Source organism: Apteryx rowi, unplaced genomic scaffold (assembly GCF_003343035.1).
Source record: "Apteryx rowi isolate R43461 unplaced genomic scaffold, aptRow1 scaffold_629, whole genome shotgun sequence".
Taxonomy (NCBI): Eukaryota; Metazoa; Chordata; class Aves; order Apterygiformes; family Apterygidae; genus Apteryx; species Apteryx rowi.
In genome coordinates, this window is record NW_020450904.1 from 51,079 (window position 1) to 75,385 (window position 24,307).

The following is a 24,307-nucleotide window of genomic DNA, read 5'->3' on the forward strand; positions in this document are numbered from 1 at the left end:
TATTGCAGTGTTTCAGAAGGCTGATGCTGTCCATTTTATCTAATAATGTAACACCTCTCCGGAAATCGACCAGAACGTATGGAAAGAGAAATATCCATTTAGCGGTGATCTTGCTGCTTATCTCTGGCCTACTAAATATTAATCATAAACAAAATATGAATAAAAACAACCTGCATAGAAGTAGAAATGAAAGAAACTCATAAATATTCTGAGCCTAAATTAAAAAAAAAAGGGGGCTAACGTTCCTATAATGAATGGAGCTTGGTCTGCCCTGTGAACACTGAAGCATATGCATATCTCTGTTCCTATCAGCAGTCTCATTGAGCTTGTTTAAAGCTTGGTTTTAAGTTTGTAAAAACACTATAAACAAGCCATTTCCTTGCACAGAAAATAGGATGAGTATTGCCGCTAGTTTCTGATCATAGATATCTCTAGTTAAGGACCAATAGCACTCAACTCTGTTCTGATACCTTCAGTAAGAGATGGGCCTGAGAAAACACCCACCTCTGGAAATGTTCACCTAACTAATTCTACCAGATATTGCTTTCTATTTTCACCATTTGTATGGCTTGCAGGCACTCACTAAAAGCCTGTCCTTTTATCTCCCTCACTTGCTGAGCAAGTTGAAGATATTAGTTCAGTCTAAATGTCAAGTTAAAAGAATGGGCTTTCATATCTTTTCAACCTGGTCTTTTCACGTCAATCTCTAAGCCCTTTGTGGAGAAAATTTTTAACTGCAGTTGGCAATCTGGCCTTGGCCTTTTATTAATTGCATGCTACTTGTGGGAGCCCTTTCTTTTTGTATGTTTTCTTTCACTCTCCAGTGGTGAAAAAGCTCTTCTGCCCTGCTCATGCTTCTGTACTCCAGGGTGGTCAAGGCTCAGTAGGTGCTTAGTCATGTGACTCTGGCACATTTTGGATTTTCTCAATATAAAAGTAAATGCATTTGCTTTGAGCTCCATTGCTTGCTGAGTAAGTTCAGGATGTTAATTCAGTCTAAATGTCAAGTGAAAAGAAATACGATTTCAGCCTGCTGAATCATCTTGTTAGCTCAGTATTCTTTTTGCTTTGACCTTTTCTTGGGGATGTACAGGTATTGCTCGATTAGTTTAGGTTTGTTCAGAAGAACTGTGGAATTTTATAAGAAACCATCCTTTAAACTACCCTTTTCTCTCACAGGTGGTAAAGTTCATGGTGGACAGGCTTCATAGTGGCTCTGACTTTAGCCATTCCAGTTTGCTCATTGCACTCTGAATAATTCTTCCAGAACAGAACTCAGAAATGAGAATGTAACTCACAAGTAACCTGAATGTGTAATATCTGTATTTTACAGATATTGACTTGAACAGACGTGTTAATAAATCTTTGCTGGAGTAATTTGTGTCTTGGTACTGTCCCAGACATATGCTAGATCCCTTGAAACTGGAATTAGAAAAAAATCTAGAAGATTATTTAAAATATCTATGTTGCTTCCCTAGATGTAGTCAAATGATATATATTATTGTCAAGAAAAAAAAAAAAAAAAAAAAGAGAGAGAGAGCCTGACCAGTATATCTAAAGCAAAATTAGGCTGTAAAAGAATATTATCCTAGTGCCAACCTCTTCCTGGGAAGATAAAGGACACATTTTGCAATTGGGAGTAGTATTAATTTGCAAACAGAGTGATATAAGTATCTGACCATAGATCCCTGTGCAGGGATTCAAAATCTAAATCCAGAGCATATATCATCTCTGGTAGTGCTTGTTACAACCTCCTTGAAAAGAAACAAAACCAAACAGATTGATATAATAGCAAATATCTATTGAGAACATCACCTGGGAAATGAGTGCCATTGATTATGAAAGCAAGCAGCAGTATTCGAGGTCCAGATTGGCAGAGCCGGATAATGGTCAGTAGCGGTTGTCTGAAGCAGGAAACCCATGAATCAAGGGAGCAAGTAGCTTTGGCAGTAGCATCATAGCTCAAGGGTGAAGGTGGGTAACAGTGGCCCCAGTACTGCTAGAGGAGCAGAATGGAGTTTGCAGAGCCTATGAGAGCAGTAGGTGATAACAGTGCCTGAGGTACGATCCTTTGTATGGAGAAAGGAAACCTTAGCAATACATATATAACTAAGGGCTTTTGGTTACCACTCTTCAATGAGATCTTGGAGTTACTTTGAGTAATTTTGTGAAAAAATTCAGTTCTGTGCTCAGGATAACCAAGAAAATATTTAGGTTGTTTATGAAGTGTTATGAAAGGAATTGAGAGCAAAATCCCAAATGTTATTATACCATCACATAAACTTGCATGCTGTGTGGAATTTTGCTCACCTATTTGAAAAGGACGTAGTCTTTTTTGTGCCTTTTCTTTTTCTCCTAATGACTGTGTCTAGAGCTACAGAACAATTGTCATTCAAGAAGAGATTAAATAGTGAGAAAAACATCCTTAGAAAACGCTGTTCAAACATTATCATCTTTCAGTTGTGGTGCCACATTTGAGAGTCATTCTACATTTGACTTTGTCTGTCATTCTGATGCTCATGCCATACTTGTATGCATTAAGAGGAACTGCCATGAAATAAAAGAAAAGCTTGCTCATTAAGCCAAAAATAGCAGCTCTGAAAAATCAGGGTTTTTTTAAGGGCTTTGGTATGTTGATAATCCTCTTGGACAGACTGAGCCTTTAATTCTGCCGTATAAGCAAATAAAGGCATTGCCCTGGACATACATTTTAGTGATAAGATTTACTGGTCTCATTCATCTTCCAGGTTAAGTCATAGCGGTTAACCAGTGTTGTTAATTTGTTGCATTTGTGATTCTAAACATAATCACTTGTTTTAACTGAAGCTGGCTTCAATTTCTGAAAAATAACCTGTAAAGGAAAGCAAAGCTCAAGAAGCTCTGTTTCTTTAAGTTAGGTTTTCTAGGTTATTTTTGTCTTGTTTTTGCTTGCTTATTGTTCAAATTATAAATTCAGCTCTTGTCTATCCTAGGAAGCTTGTTTAAAGATTAATAAGAATTCAGCTCCAGAAGGGATCGTTGGATTATCTAGTCTGCCAACCTGTGGCCAGAATGTTTCACTGAGATGCTGCTCTTCTTTCAAACTAATACAATGTGTTTCACAAAGCATAAGTCCATCTTCCAGAAATGCATCCATCCTTGATTTATGGAGTTTAAGAAAGGAAGATTCTACTACTTCCCTGGAAAGCCTGGTTCAGTGGTTAATCTCTCCAGCTGTTAAAAATGACAAATTTTATTCGTAACATGATTTTTTCCTCACTTCAGTTTTGTGGCATTGGGCACCAACTATTGTACAAAATCCTTTACTCTTGACATTTTCTCTGGTTAGCTGGAGAATTATGACACTAATAACTAGCAATGTGAATCCAGATTAAACATAATGGAAAAGAGTATTTATTTACTTAAACTTATTATTTTATTTATCATTGGTTCTTCATGGCCAATTTTATTTACTAAAACATTTAAGACAGAATCCCTGTGAAGAATTTAATGCGTTAACTCTTTCAGCTGGGCTGAGAGAGTTCCCAGAATGAATTTAGACAACAGATTAGGAAAAGGGCAGGAATGTGGCTTAAAGTGTCCTTTATCTTTAAAGTAAAACATATGATTTTTTTTCAGAGCTTTTAAATGAATAATTAACAAGCAAAAAGAATACAGATTCACATTGCTTCTTTTGCACTATGCTTTTTGTAGAGACAAAGATACAGGTGTAACTACAGTTCAGAAACCAATCACTAATTTGGCTGGTCACTTAATCATGGACAGTAACTAATTGAAACCAAAAAAATTACTTTGGAAACAGAAGCCTAAGAAGAGGCACTCAACTTCTTCAAGCTAAAATCCCAAACTCCAAGATTATAATATGACCCAAGCAAGTAAGTAGACTGGTCCATGTACAGTCCCACTGAATTCTCTGGATATATAAACCACATTTCAGAAGCAGAGTTTCAGCTCTGAATTTCCATGTCTACCCACATAAACAAGCAAGATCTAACTGTGCCACACCACATTCTGCTTAGCTTAACAACTTTTTTTCAGGTCTTCTAATGCTTGGGCATTATACAGAATTCTTACCATCCACAAACTGGAAAGGAAATGAAAGATTTAAACCATGCCTCTTTGTGGAGATTTTCATAAAATAGATTATTCAGTAGCCAGATTTCCCCACTGCTCATTCCCCTTTCTCCTTTCCTTTCAATTTCTTTCCATTCCTTTAAGTTCCTTTCCTTTTCCATTCATTTACTTTTCCATTCATTTTAGTGTTGATCAACAGAGAGCTTGCTGAAAATGATTGTTTCCATCTAAATTCATAAATACATTAAGGCATAAATGACTGGTCAGGTTTACTGATCAAACCATTCTGATCAAACCATTCTGATAGAACTACATCTTTAGTCTCTATGTAAGGTTACTCTTGGATTTCTCCTGAGAAAAAAACTGCAGCTGTACAAACTGATAGCTACTTAGATACAGATTCAGTGGTCTCACAGGTGGAAGATTAGTCTGTTATCTGTTAAGCTGCCACTTCCCTACTCTAGAGTTATAACCACTGCATACAAATATGAAAGTAGGCTAAAGAAAAGCCATGATCTGGTTTTAACTGATAGAAGTCTGCTAGTGTGCCCTTTTATCACCTCAAGGTATGTGGGAATACATGGCAAATAGCTCAAATGAACTGATACAGTGCGATAACAAATTTTCTGCTTTGGAAATAAAATTTGGAATCTGCATTGACTGTTTTCAGTTGCCATCACTACTGTGTTGTTCTTCTTGTTCCCCTATAACCCACAAGTCTGTGCTACTTGCAGAAATCACTTACAAAAGTGCTTTCTGGAATATTGCAGCAAAGTAACAATATAGAAATCTGCCTGCAACAGTCTTGCCTCCCCCCTCCCCCCCAAACAAACTAGAAAAAAAATTTTTTGAGGAAAAAGCAAATACTATTTAGAACTAAAGTCCCAGTAGCAGTTGTCTTATGTTCAGGTCATTTTCTAAGTGATTACTTTAGTCTTTTTCTTACTGAAATTCTTTTTCTGTCATGATAATGCTAGTTTACAGGCTCAGAGCACTTGGAGCTGTCAAGATTCAAAAGAATGAGTAGTATCAAAGCCAATATAATGTGATGGACTATTACTGTCTTTCATTGCTTTCTTTCAAAGAGAGTGTGCTTATCACAAACCAGTAGCCTCCTACATTTTATTTTACATATGATTACAGACCAAAGATAAAACTGAAATGGAGCTCGCCAACTGAACAATTTTTGTAGAGCTGCACATTCTACTTTTAACATGTAATGCATCTATATTCCATACAAACACTGTCATTGACTGGCAGTATACTTTACATGTGTGTTTCAGCACTATCATCTGTATTGTGCTCCTTCTGCAAAGGTATGAAAAGGATTTATCCCAGTGTGGTGAAGTTAATGCAGCTCATCACTTTTAAAATGTTTGACTCTCTCTTAGAAATGCCAGTAGGTCTCTAGCAGTGCTATAAAACTGCCACTTCTTCCCTAAGTGATGCTGACATCTCCATAGAAATCACTGACCTGCCTTAAAGTAGGCTCGGTGAACTTTGTTTCAGTGAAGAACAGTAGAGGCTCTTGCAAAGTCAGCTGCAAGTAGTCTGTAGGTACACCCTTCTTGGATGAATACTCTGTGCTATGGGCAATTTTTGGAATTGTGTGGCATTTGGTGGCTTAGTAATTGCCTAATCTCATGTTCAAGGTAGTACAAAAATATCTTTGAGAGGAAAAAAAAAACTTTCAGAAAATTGTTTTTGTCTGTCTTCCTGTGTCCACAGGATGAAATAATTGTGGCTATTGCCTTCAGATTAATTTTTTTCCTTGATGTGAACAGCATACACATAAAAATATCATTCTAGGAATAAATAAGTATATATAGATAGTGAAGTAAAATATAAATAAAATATAAAATATAAAAATATAAAAATATAAAAAATAAAAATATAAAATATAAAGATATAAAATATAAATAAGTATATATAGATAGTGAAGTAAAATATGAAGCTTAGGAGAGCCCCTTCAGCATAAAGTGATACATACAATGTCTGTTAGAATGATCATTTATTCTGGAATGCAAGCAGACTGTAATGCTAAAAGAAAGATCTAGAAGAACTTATAGCTGAAGCGTTCATAATCTCTAGCTTAGTTTTTTCATACAGACATTATAAGACAAAGTCTGCAACTATACTCTTGTTCCCTACACTAAATTAAGCATGCAGCTCCTCCAGTGTTTCATATGAGCATAAGGAGTTCCCCACTGGTGGTCTGTCATGCCAGTATTCTGCTACTGACAATGACAACAGGAGATGCTATCTAGGTAATGCATGCAAATATGGTCACCTTCTGTGGCCCATTCCCAGAGGACTCCCTCAGCATCCACTAACTTATCTGTTTGGTTTAATACTTGCAATTTTACCTCAAACTGGTGTAGGTCTTCTAATATATCTGCTACGAAGAATGCATGGGATCTTCAGCAGTGAAGACTGATGCAAAGAATTCATGACACTTCCGTCCTAGAGCCTCTCAGCCCTGAGTACACCTTTTATACTTTTATCATCATATGGTTCCACCAGTTTTCTATCTGGCTTCCTGTTTTTCCTGTATTGAAAAACTTTTTACATCTTAGGTTCTTCAAATAATTTTTAGAGAGAGAGTTGGAGAATCCTATCTACCCTTCACAATCTTACCAATTATGGATAATAAGGATTTAAGGATATATCAGAGAAGATAATCTCTTCAGTATCCACAGATATGGGGGAAAAAAAATCTGCAGCCTGAGCACTTACTGTAGAAACATCAGACAAGGAATTTTGTTTTCCAAAGATCCATTAGCTGAATATTTTCAACTACTCCCTTTCTGTAGATACCCTATTAAGTCAGGGTTGAGTCACACCAATCAGGAGATATATATATATTTTTTTAATTTCATTCTTGCTCTCACTACTCTAGAAGTTCTTTAGAAAAAGGTTTCAGTCTCTTAGCAATTGAATGTTTCAGGTCAGAACTGCCAACATGGGTTGGTCAAAAGTTGGTCAAAACATTTCCATTTTCATTGCATACCTGGCCTATTGGATAGAAAGGAAACAGTATTTGTGATTTAAGTGGGCTAAAGTACAGTTTTTGATGCATGATATTCTCTTAGCAGCTGGAGAAATATGCTCTTAAAGGAATCCCCATAAGATGTCCAACTTGATGGAAAATAGTTAAACTGGGTGAGTATTTCATGGTGATCTGTCAAGCACTTTTAGCATTTTCATTACCAATTTGAATGATGGAGTAGAAATCTACGTCTAAAACTAACAGTGAACATCAGATTTGGCTGAGGCAAGTGCAGGGTTTTGCTTAGATGGGAGAAAGCATATAGGAGGAGCAAATACATGTTAGATACTATAAAAAGGATCTAGTTTGAATAATGGATCACAAACTATATGCAATTCCAGAACATGATACTTTCGTGAACAGAATAAATCTTATCCTGGGACATGTGAGCAGAAGTATGGTATACCAGACCTCTGCTATGCTCTGTTGTGTGTGACTGAGGGCTCAGGAAGAGAGTGTGTGCCGTTCTGGGCAATTGTAACTAAATTAGAGAGGATCTAGAAAAAAGAAACTGTTAGCCAAGAGAAGTAAAGATTGAGAACAGGCATGTGAACAGCTTTCCCATGTATAAAACTCTGCTACTAAGAAAAAAGGTTGTGATTAATTGTGGTCCCTTACACTGAGAGAAAGGCAAAAGGAAACAATTTATAGAAATTAAGGCTTAGATTGGATACTATCAAAAAGTTCCTAAGGATATAAGTAGTGAATCATGGAACAGATTGTTTAGGAATAAGAGATCTCTTTCTCTTAGTAACTCTCGGGCTGCTCTAGGTATGCTCACCCTGCTCTAGGGTGTGTGATGGAGAAGGAGGAGAGACAGACACCACCAGATCTCCTCAGCATCCTTCCAGCCCTCTGGTTTTATGATTTTAAATGCTTAAAATTCATGGCAGTCAAAACATTTATTTGCAAAGATTATAAGACAAATTCATCAAAGTAACAGGAAATTTGCAATACTGGAGTAGTTTATGGTAATATGAAAATGAAATGGTAGAAAAGCAGAGAAATTCAATGACTTGACTCCACCAGCTGCTATTTATTTTAATGTGCATCTGACAAAGTAAAATAAACTTTCAGCATGCCAGATTTGTGAATATGTAACAACAGCTATAGCCCAAAATGCTACAAAAAAAGACCGACTCTGTCATGTTTGACATTTGTTTTCAATTAGTTGGAGAATACTTTATGACATATTTATTGTACTTTTTGACATATTTAAGTGTTCCTCTTGCATTAAGAAACATTTATTTCCTTTTCTTTTCAAATGTTGTATCCAACTCCAGAAGATGGACAAAGGGCAAGATCTGACTGGATATGAGGTGGAATGATTATGTCAGACAGTGAAAGAATAATTCAGAGGCATCTTATTAAAAAAAAAAAAAAGATATACATGTCTTGTCATACTCCACTATATTTTGTAATGACATTTCTGACTGTTGTGAACACATCTAGACTGCTCCACTTTAAGTCATGATTTGGTGTAAAACTGAAACAAAACAAATATTGGCATGTACGTCCTCCTTCCCCATATATATCTTTAACTTGTAACTTTTCATACATTTTTGCTTCTACAGAGAGGAATTATATAGGGTAGAAATTTTACAGTTTGTCAGCTAGCCCACTTTTTTAAGTTGTAAGCCTGTAAGCCTGAAAAAGTAGAAAGTTTTGCCTCATACAAGAAATCATCTTGTTTTTATTGTTCTTGTTGCTTCATTCATAATTTTAATAATGAATAGCATTTAAGAATCCAGCTTCCCACCTTTTTAGTATTTCATGGCAGCTGTGGTCTGTTCTGACCCAGGTCTTATTGTATATCATAAGTCTGTGGTAACAACATGTAACTGCTGGATCTCACATGTCTCCAAGTTAACAGGGCATGGATAAAGTCTGGTCACTGTTTTAGATTTGACACTCCAGGACTTGTTTTCCTGATATCTTTCTTTTCATGTCAGATTGCTGCTGTCCAGCTCCCTTACCCCGTATCTGACACCTCAAAAACCCCTCACATCATTTACACCACCTCCTTGGGTGGCCTCTTGACCCTTTTAGGGGTAGCATGGGGTCTTAAATGACCTTCACTGAAGATTATGGATCTCTGAAAATAATGAAGTTTAGAAATATGCCTTTGGGAGTCTGAAGATCATTAGTGTTGTAGGCTGGGCAAAGTCACTCCTGCCCATCATCTCCTATAACTTGTTTTTATGTGTGGTTATGGTTGGTTGCCTGCAGTGAACAAGATTCTCCCCTTTGAGAGAAGGTTTTCCTCAGCGTGCACATATTCAGGTTTAAGAGTCCCAGCTACCTACCTTCCTTGGTGGGTCCTGCTGTGAAGAACACTGTTTCTTGGAGGTGATCCCCAAAATAAGGTTAGAGGGACAGTCAGAATGATTTTCCCAGAGTGAAGCTGTGATGGTTCTCCTGTAGGGGTTCAAATGCCATTAGAAAGGGCAGCATTCTTTCTTTACCTGTTCCCTGACCTGTTCCTCGCAGTATTTTATGACATCTTCTCCTTGTAACATCAAATCTTTGGCCTAGTATTATGTATATTCCAATCCCAGTATAAGTTCTTATTTTTTGTGGAGATAGGGATTAATTTTTTAACTAGAAAAAAGAGGGCTTTTTTTTTTTTTTTGAATAAACGTATTTATTCTGGGTAGATCTAAAAATGACCCAAAGTACCTCATACTTTTTGGTTATTTGGAATAGCCACTGGATTAACCACTGTATCTTGGAATAGCCACAGTTCAACTTCTGAACTCAAGGCAAGAACAGTTAGTAATTTATTGAGCAAGCTTTTTTCATAAAGCAGGTTCATTTACTTGTACAGGAACCTTTTTCTGAATAATAAATCAAGAACTTCCTTTAAAAACTACTTTTCCGTACTCGTAATACCTGTAGCATGTTTATGAACAATAAACATGTTGGTTTAAAGAGTTAAGAGTTAGACTCGTCTCACCGACTCACCTAACTTGAAGGCATCTAAGTTGTAGGCTTCTAAGCCAGTTTTCTGGGATGCTGTTATAATCAGAAGAGAGAAAGAGAGAGAGGGAGAGAGAGAGAGAGAGAGAGAGAGACTCTTTCAGAAGGTGGAAGTCCTATATTAGGACTATCTGAGCCTACATTACCAAAACTAGATAAAAGATTCCTATGTGCTGTTGTTTCTTGTCAGGACTTTCCCTGTTTTGTCAGCAGAGGGTAAGTGCCAGCATGAACACAGCTGCAAAATGATTGGAAATATGACGGGCTTGAAATATTGGCAATGTTTTCACTGCATTGTGGGTTTGGGGCCATTTCTATACCTGCTCTTCTGCCATACCTACGTACATCATCAGCTTGTGCAAACTGACCAGACACAGAGAAATATCCATAATGTGCTGCATAATCCTCACCCTCTTAAAAGACAAATGCTAGCTCATCTCCTCTTCATGCTGAAGCGTGTGGTCACGCAGCTCAGGGACCATTTTGTATTCTTATGTGCACCACGCTCTGGAGACACTCTGCCCTCCTCACCCGTCTAATGGTAGGGGATGTGGGAAGAGGATTACAAAGCATTTAGTGAGGAATTCAGTCTTGTTTATTCCTGGATTATTCAGTGTTTAATCATAGCCTTCTCCAAGCACAAATAACTGCATAGTCAATGACTGCCTTGCAGGATAATGTATTGCACTCATAAAATTGTAATAATCATTCTGCTTACCTTGCTTTTTACTAATCTAAAACAAATATGAAACTTTAGTACAGCTTCAGTACAAGTTTCCAAACTGGAAGTTTTAAAACGATACATAATTTATAAAGACTGTCTTTATTACATAAGCTACAGAAAAGGAATTTATCATCATTTTCTGTGAGCTAAGATAAATGTTTATAAGCACCCAGACTGGATATAACTCACTCTGCCTATTTCATCTTGCTCATCCTCTCTGGCACGTCAGAGTGAGAGTCAGAGAGACCTAACTTCTTCAGGTACAACACTGTTCTGGATACACAGTCTCCTGAGGGAAAAAAATAGCAGATTTGTACACCTGAGCTTTGAGCTTATTGCCTAAATTTAGTTCTTCTAATTTAGTACTTTACATAATTTCCTCCCTTTTATTTATCAAAGCATGTTGAAAAAATGATGGTGTGCTGTAAAGAGATTAAAATTCAGGAGAGTGTTGGGCCAACTCCACAGGGGTCTCACCAAGGAGAGAGGAATTGAAGACTTCCAAACTTTGCAGGGTCACTTTTTTACTGAATACACCTGTGCTGTCATACATTTGTAATAATTTGAGGGAAAGGGTCTGTCATGAGTATGGAGGAGAATGTTTTCAGGCCAATTTAGGCATAATTACTATAGCCAGGAGAATTTTTAAAGATGCCAGTGAAAGGAGAGCTTTGAAGCCACTTTGGATTTATATTCCATAAAGAGTTTACAGAATTTGTATTGCTTGTTTAAATATAAATAGCCAGTGTCAAAGGCATGCCCACATGTCCTTGCTGCCTTTTTGTCTTGTAGATCTCTAGAAATTTTCTTGGGCCCAGGGTGGGGGATGTGTGTGTCAGGCCTCAGTAAAGTATAGGAAAACTCTCCAGGAAAACGAGAAATTGTGATTAGGTGCTGAAAGACTGCTGATGCTTGAATGATTTTAGCATCTAACTTCACTGCAAGGAAAGCAAATACCAATGTAAAGGAATGCAAAGATCAAAATTTCACCCACATGTGCTAGCCTTGGTGAAAAGTAGTGTTAAATATGAGTGAGAGTTTTTTATACATGCAAGCAAAATGGGATCTAGGGGAATACCCAAGCATCATTTTTAGGGAAAATCCTGACACTTTTTTTTGTAATTCACACCCCAGATTTAGGGGAAGTATTGATATGTCAGGAATAAAATAGGAAAGGTTGTTGCTGTTAATCTCATTCAAGAGGTGAGCAGGGCAGTGAGCCATACTTGCATCATAGCTTTCTTATATGTGTGTATATATGTATACACACTCACACATACATCATACACTTTTTCAGTGAGAAGGGAGAGTACATAACCCAAACTTCAAATACAGATTTGTCCGAATGACAAATAGGGAGAAGGTTTTAATGTATTCTGATCCTAACTAAATAAGTTTTCTGATCTCAGCTGACATTTACTCTTGTATTTATGGTCCTTGCCAATTATTACACACAGGTTGTTATTTCCTGCTTTTGTTGTATCAGTGTTCCAGTCTTTCCAAACATTATTCTTTGTTACCTATAATTGAAGACACTTTTCCCTTTATATGCAGGCCAATATGCAGTCCATTTCCTAAGCAGATAGTAGCATTTTATGGCTTAGCATCAAATGGTAACTTTGAAACCTGGAAAAGAAATTTTACACCTGTCAATTCATCTCTTTTTGAAGAGCTCAGCCACATTAGCAATTTTGCAGATATGCATTCTGCATGATGCTTTATCTGGAAGAATGTACACAGGAACCAAGATGGAATTAATGTCTGATATTTCTCCTTTCTGTTCCAGAAATTCTTTGATGCAAAATACACTGAAGCCAGCTTCAAAAATCAGAAGTATGTTTTCACTTTTCTTTTCCTTTATATTCAGCTGGGCTGTTAAATCAGTCCAAACCATTGCAAAAGTTATTAAAGTAAACAAGGTAAAAATAGAAATCAGTTATTGGAAAAGTAAATCCATTATAGGTATAATCTGTTAGGAAACTTTAAAAAAAAAAAAGAGTCTTAAACAAAACTATTGGCTCAATTTGCTGAAGGTGGTCTTAGCACCTTCCACCTTATAATGGGAAGTTGTGTCATTAAGCAGCTCCTAGTAATACTCTTATATCCTTATGAAACTAGCTGCATTTCCATTCTATTTCTAGTATCTGAGAATATCCCTCAGACCTTCAGTTTTTATCTCCCCAAGGTGGAGTTCCCCCACATAGATGGATCCAGTAGTATGGGCTCTGGGTTGTTCTCAGTCCTCACTTGGTTCAGCAGCTACTGAATCTCCTTCAGGAATCTGTGATGTATTTGTTGACAAACTTCCTTTTTATCTCCTGCTTAATTCAACCATGCAACAAAAACTTTCAAAGACCAAAGAAATACTTGCTCCATCCTGATACAATCAAAACAGCCCACACTCTTGTCTCTCTGTCTTACTATGAAAATCCTCTAACTGCAGAATTGCAGGCCAGGTTTCTGCACAGAGCCACAGAGGAGTTGATGTACAAGCTTTGTTCCCCAGAACCCTTCCAGTGCCAGTCTTTTGCCAAGTGTCTTCAATTTTCCTACTCTTCCCCCCTTAAAAGGCACAGGATTTTCTCTTTTATAATACTTTTTTTGGCCAATGTTATCACTTTTTTACTGTATACTACTGTAAAATCCCATATGTACTGCCTACAATGCAATGGAAAGAAGACTAGCTGCCTCTCTGTCCCTTCCTGGTCTTTTCTGGATGAGGTTCAGTTCATATAAACTTAACAACCTGAATTTTAGGTGTCCATGGCCAGTTAATCTTCTAGTCTCCTTTTACAGTTAAAAGAAAGAGTTAGGCTCTTTGAAAGACCTTTGCAGCCTGTGCTGGAAGCAAAGTGCATCTTGATTTTAAAGCTTTGAAGTGCCTGTAAACCTTCATCATCTGTAGGATATAATTTGGTCTTTAGGCTAATTCATGCCAGCGTGTTCCCATTCAGCCCACTGATAGGAATGTCGGTTAGTGTGAGTCAAGGCCAGTTATAGCACGCTCCCTAGAACTAGACTTAGACAAGCAATCAAGTACCAGCGAGTAATGAACACTGTGGTTGCCATCAGTTTGGACAACTTAGACCTGATGGCTTCAAGGGAAGGGAATATCTATTACAGTCTCCCAAACTGTCTAGGGAATTTTAAGAAATAGGGTAAGGCATGTTAGATGCATAAAACCCCAACAATCTTAATATTTTATATGACATCATAGAATAGTTTCTTTTGATCATCTTTTTGATAGAAAATTGATTAGAATTTAAATAAGTTTGAACATAACATTTGAGGCTTCATGCACCTCCAGGTTTTTTTTGTCTAACTGTATCTTCTAGATAGCAAGCACACCTCACTGCCCTTTCAGTTTCCATTTTCCACATATCTTATTTTCTACACATCTTTGATTTGTTTCAGGCAGGTAAGTGCCATGGAAGTGCTGCTGCAAATATTGGAGACAGCAGCTCTCTGCAGTCCCACAATTACTGAAGGATATAGAAGTAACATTTTAGAGAAGTACATTATCATCACAAACAATATATCTGCTTAAATGAGTAGTCAGGGCTGCTGATGCTTCAGCTTTAAGATGATCTATTTCACCTCAGAAGGATTTTTTTTCCTTAATGGTTTTAGATTTTAACATTTCTGAATTGTTTTAGTTGTTGCTGTGGTGCCTGCAGACCATTCAATGAATCAGTCCCTAAATGTGAGCCGATGTCTTCTGGGGGCTGGATTATTTGGTCTGACCTCCTCACAGCACCAGAGGCAAACAACTTCTCCCAGCCACCTACCTCCAATATAAGAAAAAACAACCCCAGCTGCTGTCAGGGTCTGTCCGGACAGGTTGCTGGAGGGAGTATGTACACCTTGCCCATACTCCAGGCTGGTGGGATGAGAGGCAGCTGCAGACCTCACACATCTGTGCTGGTCCGCTGCTGAGCCCAGTGGATAAGCTGGCTTGCTGCGAGGCTGAGCTCGTTATCGGGGCTGAGCACAGTGCCTGCTGAGCTTTGAACTGGAGCTGGCTTATATCCTGCCAGCTGAGCACAGGGAGAAGCACAAGCTCATGTTTTTGTAGCCATTATCTTTGCTCAGCAAGGCTGTAGCTAGAGAGAGAAAAGGGAATGCCTCCATTTTGGGAAGGTATGGATATATAATATACTCCCCTTTCTAAAACCAGACTGTTAGGCAAACTGAATGATAGCTGTGAGTAATACACCTTTAATTTTCTCATGTACATTGATGCTAGAAAATCCACAGTGAGGAAAGGTCAGGATAAAGTGCCAGCTGTATATGATGGAAGTGACACCATGAGCTGTTTGTTTAGTGCATGCAAATGTGCTCACTGTGTAAGTCAAATTACTGCTAATAGTTCTTTAGCTAATACAGTAAAAGAATTCCTGCAACTAAAGAGGATTATAGCGTTTCTTAAGTCCACAATAGAGCTTCACTGATATTAGTAGCAATAACATTCATGCTTCAAGGGCAGTGTCTGATGCCCTAAGTTTAGCATTTACAGCACAGCTTCACTTTAACTTGAAATATTAAGATGACTGCTCTCATCCAATAAATCCAGACTTCAGCTGATAAAATATCCTTCATGTGGACTTCAGTTCCTAGAATTAACAATAACACTAAAATAATTAAGAATAAAGCCCATTTGTGTGATTTTATAACTTCCTCCTTTGTATTTGTTGCTATTAACTCATTACGTGTGCCCAAATGACCAAAGCGTTAGGATGTATGCTTAAATCTCAGTTCAGTCAGTAAACATATAAGTGTAAATACTTTGCTGAATTAGGGCTCATTGCATGATAAGATGACTCTAATCAGATCTTTCTGTTCAGTCCCTGTTTCCACAGAAACTATTTCTCTCTTCAGTGTTCACTCTTGTTTTGAATGTAGCCACCTAAATACTGATGCAGAAGGTATTCGGTTTTAAGCCAGTGAGCCCTTCTTTCCCGTGATTATCTGCCTTAAGTAACAACCAAATTATAAATTCATACGGTATCAGTTCTGGAGTAGCACTGCATGTTAGTTACATTCAGTTGTGATTTACCTGGAGCTTCCATTTAGAGCTTTTCATTCTTTGGGTTTTTTTCTCTTTTTTTTTCTGTTTTTCCCTCAAGACAGCACCCAGGAGGAGAATGCTCATCACAGCTGACATCTGTGTCACTGCTTGGTTTGAGAGACTCCTGGGTTTGGTGGAGGGAGGGCCAATTCTTACCAACAAGTGGAGAGCTTTTCTAATTTTCTTACAGTAGAAACATAACAAAGAAGACTGTCTGACTTGACTGGTTAGTGAAAGAAGAAAAATTATCTTATTCCAGTTTTTTTTCTATACTGTGGCTCTCACATTAAAAAGTCTAGCTCTCTTCTGTTCATTTCAAGAAACTGTAATAGACTAAATTTTCAAAGATTGACAGATTTCCCTTAAATGATTGTGAATATTTAATTTGTCCCTGTTTTTGGTAGTACTGTTGAGTATTTGAGCATGTCAAAACAAGCATTCATATCTGATGCTTAAAGAGGTTGGCAAAAACACTGCTGTTCATAAATAGCCTGCTCTTTATAGTCCAGTTTTGAAGGAGTGAAAAAACAGAGCTATCTGACTGTAAAATGTACAAAGACAGCTCCAGGAATAATGTATCAGCCATGATAAATAAACAAAGCACTTTGCACACTGTTTCCATATTGCTTATTTAGAAAGGGCTAAGTAAAGGGTGATTACAACATCCACTGTTTAGATTCACAAAGTGTAGGACTTCAGTTATTTTCTTTCTTAATGAGAAGTTGGAGAAAGAGAAGCTGATCTTGAAGGAAAAAATGCATAAATAGCCCCTTGATTTTTAAGATGCTATGATGTGCGTGTTCCTTCCTTCAAGTGGCTCTGGATGCTGGATTCTTACTGCATAGTCTCTCCATCCAGGTGGTTAGATGGATGGGATGCCCTATATTCTTCAAACCCTTTCAAGATGTTCACAATTGAAAATGACTGGGAGAAGTTAAAATATAAAGGAAATACTTTGTTAGAGAAAGGAGCTAGCTGCATTAGGTAAGGGGTGGAGATGGGGGTAAATGCAAAATGGAAGGTGGGAATCCATGAAGCAATCAGGTTAAACCTCCATCATTAAAAGTTTCTCTTCTTTATAGCTATCTTTAGCCAAACTCAGTTGTCTTATAAACGTATATAAATACATAAAAATTGCCTATGAGTGATGGGAGTATGCACTATGTGCTAGTGCCTTACAGGGCTGACTCAGATGTATGTGCCTGGCTTCATAGGCCTCTCAGTCACATGCAACACGCAGCAACACAGCCTCTCTGTACACCCATCAGTCAGGTCTTTCCTAGTACTAGAGCCCTCTCCTAAGTAGCTGAAGTGTCACCAGTACTCCCCAGGTCCCACAGTTCATGTCCAGGTAAATCTGAAGTGAGCTGAGCAGGGTTTGGAGTAGGTCAAATTTTTGGTCTCTGGAGCACAGGAAAGGGCAGGCTGTCCCCTTGGGCAGGACACCATTTAGGGCTCTTCTTCTCCCATGTGGAGGCTAAGAAAAAAAGTATTAAAAGCAATATACCTCTCACCTGAGGCTGCTGTCCTGTTTTATTTGGGCCTTCTGTCTCCAAAATAGGAATGCTCCAGTGTTAAGCCTGAAAAAGTACATTGGCTCACCTATGGGTGCAGGCTGGCTCCCCCTCCAGCAGGAGGCTTATGGGACCAACTGACTTGGCAGCAGTGAGATCTGGACCCTTCAGAGCTACCGCATGCATAAATCTGTTACCCTAAAATCATTTGATATGGTCTATTGCCATATTATTTGCTCCCATAATATTGTTCAACAGAGTTAATATGTTTGGAAGTGCTGGTTAGTCTTCTGCAAGGAAAAGGACAAACTCATCCTGTCCTTTCTACAAGGTCAGCTAAGATTCCTCTAAGTAGATCCTTTTCCCCAGATCCCTGTCTGAGAGCCCCATAAATTTGCCTATACCCTGGCTGAGGTTCCTGGCAAAGTACCTGCCACAACAGATATTTGGGGTCCTTATTTTTAGAAGCTCCAACCTGTTAGCATCCCTTGTTATTAATTGCCTCCATTTCCCGCTGTAAGTTCCCCTTTCAGTGGTTTATTCCACACTTTCACCAGCTGTGTTGAAATTTTCTGTACTCTGTGTGGAGCTCTCCAGTTTCTTCTTTTCCGATGCATGAAATAGTACCCTATCACATGGTGAGGGATATATCTGGTACACCTTGTCAGCTTGGAAGGGAGAGGATGCATCTTTTGATGTCAACCAAGCAACGTGTCACTCAGGCCCCCTTTGAGCATATTTCTGCCACTGCCATCGCTGAAAACCCCCATGGCTTTTCCCATGCTCTGTGGCCTATCAAATCTAATGCATCTGCTCAGCAGATTGCCATAATCATCTAACTAGTGGTGTCTAGCATGTCATATTGAGCGGAAAAGGAGGGGGAAAAGGATCGCTATGTATATGTGTGAGATGTAGCTTGGCTACAGGGCAAAAGAAGGCAAGAGCTAGTTGTGCCAGTCTTACACTCAGTGCCTGAGATTAGACAAGATTGTCTGTAGCTACCCCAGGCTTATTTCTGAAGTTTCCGCCAAAGCACTTCTGCTGCTTCCCAGAATGAGACTATGTGAGATACTACTTGCTCATTAAAAAAGAATCTCAGGTCCCCCCCCCCCCCCAGCCCTTTTCTCCTTAACTGTAGTGCCTCTCCTACACCAGAACAGGGCTCCCAAATTTGGCAGGAGATGACCTTTGTCCCAGAGAAAAGAATTGAGTTTATAGCAAAAGCACATGTTTTCCAACCATTCTAAATAAACATCTCTTGGTGCCAACAATCCAGTATTTCTTGTGTTGTTGTAATGATGTGTTTTATATCTTTTATACATTTTCAAAATATATTGTATGCACATATACTTTATATCTTCACAATTAGATTTGACTTAACAAACTGAGCTATTCTAGAACATTATTTTAATCTACTTTCTATTACCATCATCTGATGCTCTTCTACCAACTGGCTGTCCAGACACTAAATGTTTTTTGGGAGGAACTCCCATTTGATTACTGAAAAGAGTGTGTAGTAATTGCATTAAATTGCCCCAAAGTTTTAAAATAAGAAATAGAATCATTTTAATGTTAAGTTGCCTACTGCTTTTTCACTTGAAAAACTAGTTTTTGTGTAGGTCAGGTCAACTTGAACTACGTTTTGCTTGAGACCTTCTAGCACCTATAAACAGAGAATTTTTAAAGATAACATTTTAAAGGTGGGCTCCAAAGTTGCAAAGACAATGGTACCAAAACTGTGCAAAAAAATATAGTACATGCCTCCAAAAACAGGACTCTCTGAGCACTTCTTACAGAATAGTCTAACACTTCTTGAAATCCTCTAGCATTTCTTGCTTTGTTAAGGTATCCCAGAATGCATCAGGATGATATCACAACCACCCTGAGACTCTGCTGCTTACCTTTGCTACCATCACAACAGCAATGTTTGGGCTAAAATGGCTTGGGGGGACAAAAACAGCCTAGTAAACAAGATTACACTGTTCAGCCCCGTTTCCCAAGACATGACACAAGACTAAGGACGGACAGTCACCCAGCAGTGGGCGATCAGTCCAGCGGTGTGCTCGGAGGCACCAAACAATATGACTCTTCCCCCACCCTTCTTCAGTGCCTCCAGTGGATGGTACCAGTCACAAGCACACAACTCCAGAACTCCAGAACAGCACACATCCTGTGCTTCAAGCCAAATGAACCACCAGCACACCTTCTCCATATTGAGGCATATCTAATTAAAACAGTAATGCTGATTCTGTGGTTTCCTACTACTTTCCCCCCCCATGCTAAGTGAGCAAATCTCATTTTATGGTCAGTTATGGCTCTTCAGGTCTCAACTATAGCTCGTACCTTACTGTTGGACCTTTCTGCATCACCCAGTTTCAATGCTCTGATTGCTTTCACCTCACAGTTCACTGCAGCTTCTCAAGGACTCTGCGTTGTCCTGTTCTGTTTATAATGAAACCCGCTACTTCTGCTCATTGGGCTAGTTAGAGTCTATGCCTGGTAACCCACCATCACAGTAAGATCCTTTCCCAAGCTATTCCTGAGCTGAAGGACAAACTGACGGCCTGTCTTTGAACAGACAGCTGATCAGCTGGTTTGGTACTAAGGGAAGAACACTGAACCTTGAATCTCAAGTGTAAACACGAGGCCAATGGGATATGGAGTGAGAGAAAGCTAGGGGAGACTGGCAGCCAGAACACCAAGAAAAAGGGAGTATACTGATAATGAGGAAGCAGGTGAGTTGGAAAGCTGGGGCACCCAGGTCACCAGGATTTTGGAGCCGTTAAGGAAGGCCATATGTTCTGATCCTTCCTCGCTTCTTCTGGTCCATTGCTCGCTTTTTGCCCTGACACTCCATACTTTTAACCTCTTCTCTGAAACTGTAAGAAGAGAAATGTACTTTTGAAAAAAAAAAGTACTTTTAAAAAAACTCAAAGTTCTAACTTGCTCATTCCCAGGATCTGGACTGTGATTAAATCATATTATAGGAATATAATATGAGGCACATAAAAAATCAAAACAATTAGGTATACTGGCATAAACATGGAAGCAAAAGACTCTGTGAGCATGACAGCTAACTAAATTTGCTTTCCAATAGGTTTGTCTCATGACAAATGATTTTTTAAACTCAGTTATAGAAGACTGCAGTGGAAGGTCACCCTTAACAGATATCAGGGAGACATTATAAATGACCTATTTCAGGAGCAGCTGTGATCAGAGCTTGCTTCTTATTAATTATCAGAGAAACAAGATGGAAGAGAAAAAAGCCAAACCAAACCAAAACTTTACTAGAGGGGATTCTTTGGTGTCTAATTTGAGTTCATCTTACATTGAATTTTTCTCCTTGATGAGAACATTATTAAGGATCTTTCTTCTCTAGTCACATGTGAAGAACTCAATGTCAAAGACATCTGTTCATCTGATTAGTCTCAAAACCTTTGGAGAAACTCAGTCAAATTTACAAGGAAAGAAACTATTGGGACCAACAGTCAGGCAGACATTCATTCGTATTAGCACAGACACAGTATTCACACAGCATTAGCATGTGCAAGCTATGCACCTTGAGACAGTAGATGACATTTGACTTGGATAATTAGTGGCTTCCACCTTTAACACTATTGTATTCATTTACAGAGATGTGCACATCAGTGTTCTACTGCATCAGGTTAAATCCATTCATTTCCAACTTTTTTGGGGGGGCTAGACAAGTTTTGGACTCATTACATTCAAGGGAGCCGCCCTTTTGCTTATTTATGCTTGTAGTTTTACAGGAGCTTAGTTTCCTTGTGTGCAGTCTGCTCTCAAGTATTAAATTTGGGAGACAAAGAGACTTTAAAGTGGACATAAATTACATTTGGCTGAACACAATATTCAGTTGATATACTTTGATCATTTGACTACTTCCTGAAATTCTGCTGGAATGTGTGGGTTTGCTAAACACACTCTGAGGGTCAGTTATGGAATTACCTATAACCTTGGGAGACCTGTGTGCTGAAACTCCTTTAGAGTCAGTTGAGGGAGGCTCGCTCCAAAATGAGTGTCCTTGCAGAGTACGTTTTTCTCTGTTGGCTGCAAAGATGCTTAGGGAGACCAGCCTCACTCCTCTGGAGTTTGTCTTTGTAAGTGTTTCCCAGGAACTCCTTCATAACCTTCATAATCCTTCATAAAATGAAGCTAAGCACCCATACCTGATCTATACCCATCTTACCTTGTCCTGACTTCTGTGAGCTTGGGATCAAACTTAATGGCCATCTCACAGAGACAGCACATGGGAAGCTTGCTTTAAAGTAATGCTTGCAGATAGTACTATATGCGCCTTCTGTGAAACTTCCTCCTCATGATTATTGCCAATGCCCTTAATGGTAGAAGTACAATGGAAAAGCATTCTGTAGTTGCCTGTATAGAAATGCATTCACACCAAACCTTACAAATAACAATTGACCATTGCTTTAATGTTTACATTCCATCTTAGAACTCTAGACTCCAAAAGGACATGACCCGTTAATCGAAAACGGACCAAGGGACTGTATATTTTGAAGCAAAGAGGAAATGCATTAAGTATTTCCTAAGCAGAGCTGGATTTGCCCGCAGGCTATAACTACTGGCAAATTCATGCAAGCAAAATGGGTTACTGTACCACTAGTTTGAAACTGGTTGTTTAGATCCATGCTTCTTATTTACCCAGCTCCCTTCCATTCCCATGACATAACACAGTAACTGATCTCTGCCAATAGCTGGCACATTTTTTAAGGGCACAACGTAACTGCTTAAGAAGATTATCAGGACTGAGGCCCTTGTTTCAAAATACCTGTAAAACATAGGCTAGAAAGACTGAATGCTACCACTTAAAACTTCACAGAAGTGTTGCTTGGAAGGGATCTCTAGAGGTCACACAGTCTAGCATCCAACTCAGAGTGGGCCCTTTGCCGACACTAGACCAGGCCAGCTGAGGCCTTATTTAATCAAGGTTTGAAAACATCCAAGGACAGAGATACCACAGCTGAGCACTATCATAGTCCTAAAGCTGCTCTGCTGTTTCCACACCCCAAAACAGAAAACCCTTTTGTTGATTCCCATATGCTTCATAAAGCTTCTCCACCTCCAGCAAGCTATGGGTATTGGACTAACCTGAGTGAAAATACTGGAAGATCATGCAAAATGGTATACCTGAAAAGCAACAGGAGATGATCAACAAGGGTTAAGCACTACATGATAACTGTATCACCCTTCTGCTTCTGTTCTACCTTTCGCTATGATTCTGGCTTACATTGGCACATAGCATGATATCTGCAGGTGTTCCTCCTGTGCTTGGCAGAGAAAATGAAAGCATTTGTTCAGCTTTGGATGTAGATTTGTTTTACTTTTGAAATTAAAATGTTGATTATCATTGCTGATCTGAGACAAAGAGTCTCAGCTTGTTAAAGCAATAAAAACAATAGCTCAGCTCCTTAAATCCTATCTTTTATTCACCTTTCACTAGGTTGGAAAAATCCACAAGAACACTACCTGCAAACGAGAATGCCACGTACTGTTCATAGTGATCGCTACAGTTATCTGTTACCTCATATGCTGGATTCCCTATGGAGTTATAGCACTGCTTGCAACATTTGGTAAACCAGGTGTGGTGACTCCAGTTGCAAGCACCATACCTTCTATCCTAGCAAAAAGCAGCACTGTTTGCAATCCCATTATCTACATACTTATGAATAAACAGGTAAGACCTACTATTTTTTAAATATATTTTCTTCATCATCTGTCATGCTTTCTTGACCTGAGCACTGCGACTGCCTGTCACATTGAGGGTTGTCTTTGGATGTGTCTTTGGGAGAAGAGCGTTGAGGGTCTGCCCAAATGATATCACTGGAGTCTTGGGATGGAAGTTTTTGTAGTCAACATAATATATTGCCAGATAGGAAGAACAGATATAAGTTTGCTAACTGAAATTGCTTGTGTTCTTTTAAGGACACACTGGATGCTAATTTGTAAGCTGCAGGGTTGCCAAAGGTATTGGCATCTATTTACAAGACTAGTACACAAACATTTTTGTCTGGAGGGAGGGAAAGAAAGGGACAGAAGAGGAAAATATTTCATGACCTTGAAAACAATATAATGGACAAAACTAGTTGCAATTACTTATTATTTTCTTGACAGATTCCCCTGAAAACAAATGGTCATAACAATTACAGTTATTAGGGACTTCTACATCCTTTCTGCTAAATTTCCAGTTCAGCTACATGCCAGAATAGGACAATGGATTTTGGCTTATGAGGGTCAAGGCCAATTCTAAAGCTTTTAAAATGCCTAGATCCAGTTCAGGTGTCTAATTCCTGTAAATGGCATTTTCAGTACAGAAAAGTGAACTTCTTAATATTTCTGTGCTGACAACTCTGACTTTAGTTTGGTAAATGGTAGATCTGGAAGTTTTAAAAGTGCTTTTCAGTAAAGACATTTGGAAAATGCAGCATAGTTTATGAAAACACCTTTTTTTGATTATTTTAAGTGTTAGGACAGTCTCAATTTTCTATTGCCATTATGTGCAGTATACTATTATAAAGCAAATAAAATTCCTTTATCATTTCTTACTCAGTGTATGCTGGAGCTTACCATTAGTATTTATCAACAGCAGCATTATATGATTATGGAACTTAGCCAAGGGAAAAGTGGAATGTGACCACCAAATATACGCTAACTTCACCACAGCCTGAGATCACTCTTGGTCTGGTTTGTCTAATCCAAAGTTCTTAAACAAGGAATGAATCTACTCCTGGAGTTTCAAGAAAAGATCCCAGGCAAGCCATGAAACTTCCCTGGAAGAAAAGAATACTATTGCCTTCACACCAAGGCCAGGATCTCATTTCCAAAATCTAGTCTGAGCTAATGTTGAAAAAGATAGCTCCAGC

The 24,307-nt window shown here is 38.5% G+C and overlaps 1 protein-coding gene across 1 annotated transcript in view; it reads left to right on the forward strand.

Moving 5' to 3' along the window:
* The window catches only part of LOC112974826 (pinopsin-like), a 91,015-nt gene that overhangs the window by 43,857 nt on the left and 22,851 nt on the right, over positions 1-24,307 (forward strand). The window contains exon 5 of the mRNA XM_026084189.1: positions 22,888-23,121. Coding sequence (XP_025939974.1) covers positions 22,888-23,121 — 234 coding nt within the window. The remainder of the gene's footprint in view (positions 1-22,887; positions 23,122-24,307) is intronic.